This window comes from Myotis brandtii, unplaced genomic scaffold (assembly GCF_000412655.1).
Source record: "Myotis brandtii unplaced genomic scaffold, ASM41265v1 scaffold699, whole genome shotgun sequence".
Taxonomy (NCBI): Eukaryota; Metazoa; Chordata; class Mammalia; order Chiroptera; family Vespertilionidae; genus Myotis; species Myotis brandtii.
Genome location: NW_005370733.1, coordinates 13375 through 14757, shown reverse-complemented (window position 1 = coordinate 14757; position 1383 = coordinate 13375). Strand labels below are relative to the sequence as shown.

At 67.4% G+C, this 1383-nt stretch overlaps 1 protein-coding gene across 2 annotated transcripts in view; it reads left to right on the top strand.

Moving 5' to 3' along the window:
* GTF3C5 (general transcription factor IIIC, polypeptide 5, 63kDa) overlaps positions 1 to 981 on the top strand; it is a 12340-nt gene extending 11359 nt beyond the window's left edge. For both annotated transcript variants that reach the window (XM_005882117.2, XM_014529894.1), the window contains exon 11: positions 429 to 981. In XM_005882117.2, coding sequence (XP_005882179.1) covers positions 429 to 583 — 155 coding nt within the window. In that variant the 3' untranslated portion in view covers positions 584 to 981. The remainder of the gene's footprint in view (positions 1 to 428) is intronic.
* Positions 982 to 1383: the final 402 nt, after the last annotated feature.

The window sequence follows — 1383 nt, the reverse complement described above, 5'->3', positions numbered from 1 at the left end:
GGGCTTCTCCCAGGCTTGGGGCGGGGTCGGGGAGGGGGTGTCCCAGAGCCTGTCCTGCCCCATGGAGCTGACGGAGCAGAGCTGCTTAGCCTTGTTTGGGACACAACCCCTCGACCACCTCACCCAGGCTGTGGGCCTCCCCATAAACACACTCAGAATGGGCGCTCCTGGGAGTCACGGGCACCTCTGGGGAAGAGGTGTGCACAGCACGCAGCTCCACGGTCCCCGACATGCCTGCGTGCCAGGTCCCAGCACCCACACTCCACAGCAGCTCCTACTGGAGCCCAGGCACAGTCCTTGGAGCCCAGGAGCCTGTTCTGGGGTTCTGGGGGCCAGGGGCCCGGCCTGGGGCCTGGTCTGGGGTTCTGGGGGCCAGGGGCCCAGCCTGGGGCAGGAGCTGCTTGGGGACACGCCGTCTCCTGCCCCAGCCCTCTTCTCCAGCCCGGCCAAGACTGACGGAGACGGAAGGAAAGAGCAGCTGACGGGCGAGTCTGGGGAGGATGAGGAGGAGGAGGAGGAGGACTTCAAGCCGTCGGATGGGAGTGAGAACGAGATGGAGACCGAGATCCTGGACTACGTGTGACGCAGGGTCCCGTGTGACCCGGAGGACAAGCCAGGGCTCCGCCACGGTCGCCAGCACGGCCTTGGAGGCCCCTCTGAGGAGCTGGGCTCCCAGCACTGGGTGCAGCTGGCCCTGGTCCTGCCCGTGGCTGCTGCCAGGGCTGCGTGGGACGTTCCTGAAGCCATGCCCTGGCTCCCGCAGCCAGGCACCAGCGAGAGCCGGAGGTGGAGATGATGCCGCCGGGGGTGGGGGTCAGCTTGGCTTGGGTCTCATGACTGACGGCAGGGATGGCACCAGAGCCTGGTGCGTGGTCACAGCTGGCAGGAGCCTGTCCTTGGGTTTGGATCCTCCTGTTTGGGGTTAGCCTGGCAGAGGCAGGCCCAGCTGGCATTGTCCACATTAAATACCTTTTCCCAGGAGACTTGATACGAGAGTGGCTCAGAGCCCCTGCTGGGCGGGGGGAGGGGAGGAACGTGGGCTGCTGGACCATCACTGTTCCTCTGTGGCCTCGTGGGGCGGTGCTGGGACAGCTGAGCACAGGCCTGATGCCCTCACCAGGTGGGTGGGTGAGGGGCCCGCCCCGGAGGGTCCCACAGCCTAGCGTGCCTTCATCCCTCGCTGCTCCAGAGGCCTCCAGGAGACAGGCCCTGGTCCCACGGCTGCCGGAGTGAAAGGGCAGGGTCCTGAGGAGCCTCCAGGACAGACGGGGCCCAGGGCTCCATCCTGGAACCTGCCTGCCGCCCGATGGCCCCGCTCCCTGCTGCTGGGCACGGCACAGCCAACACTTGCAGGAGCAGCTCTCCGCAGAGGCGGGCTGGGCC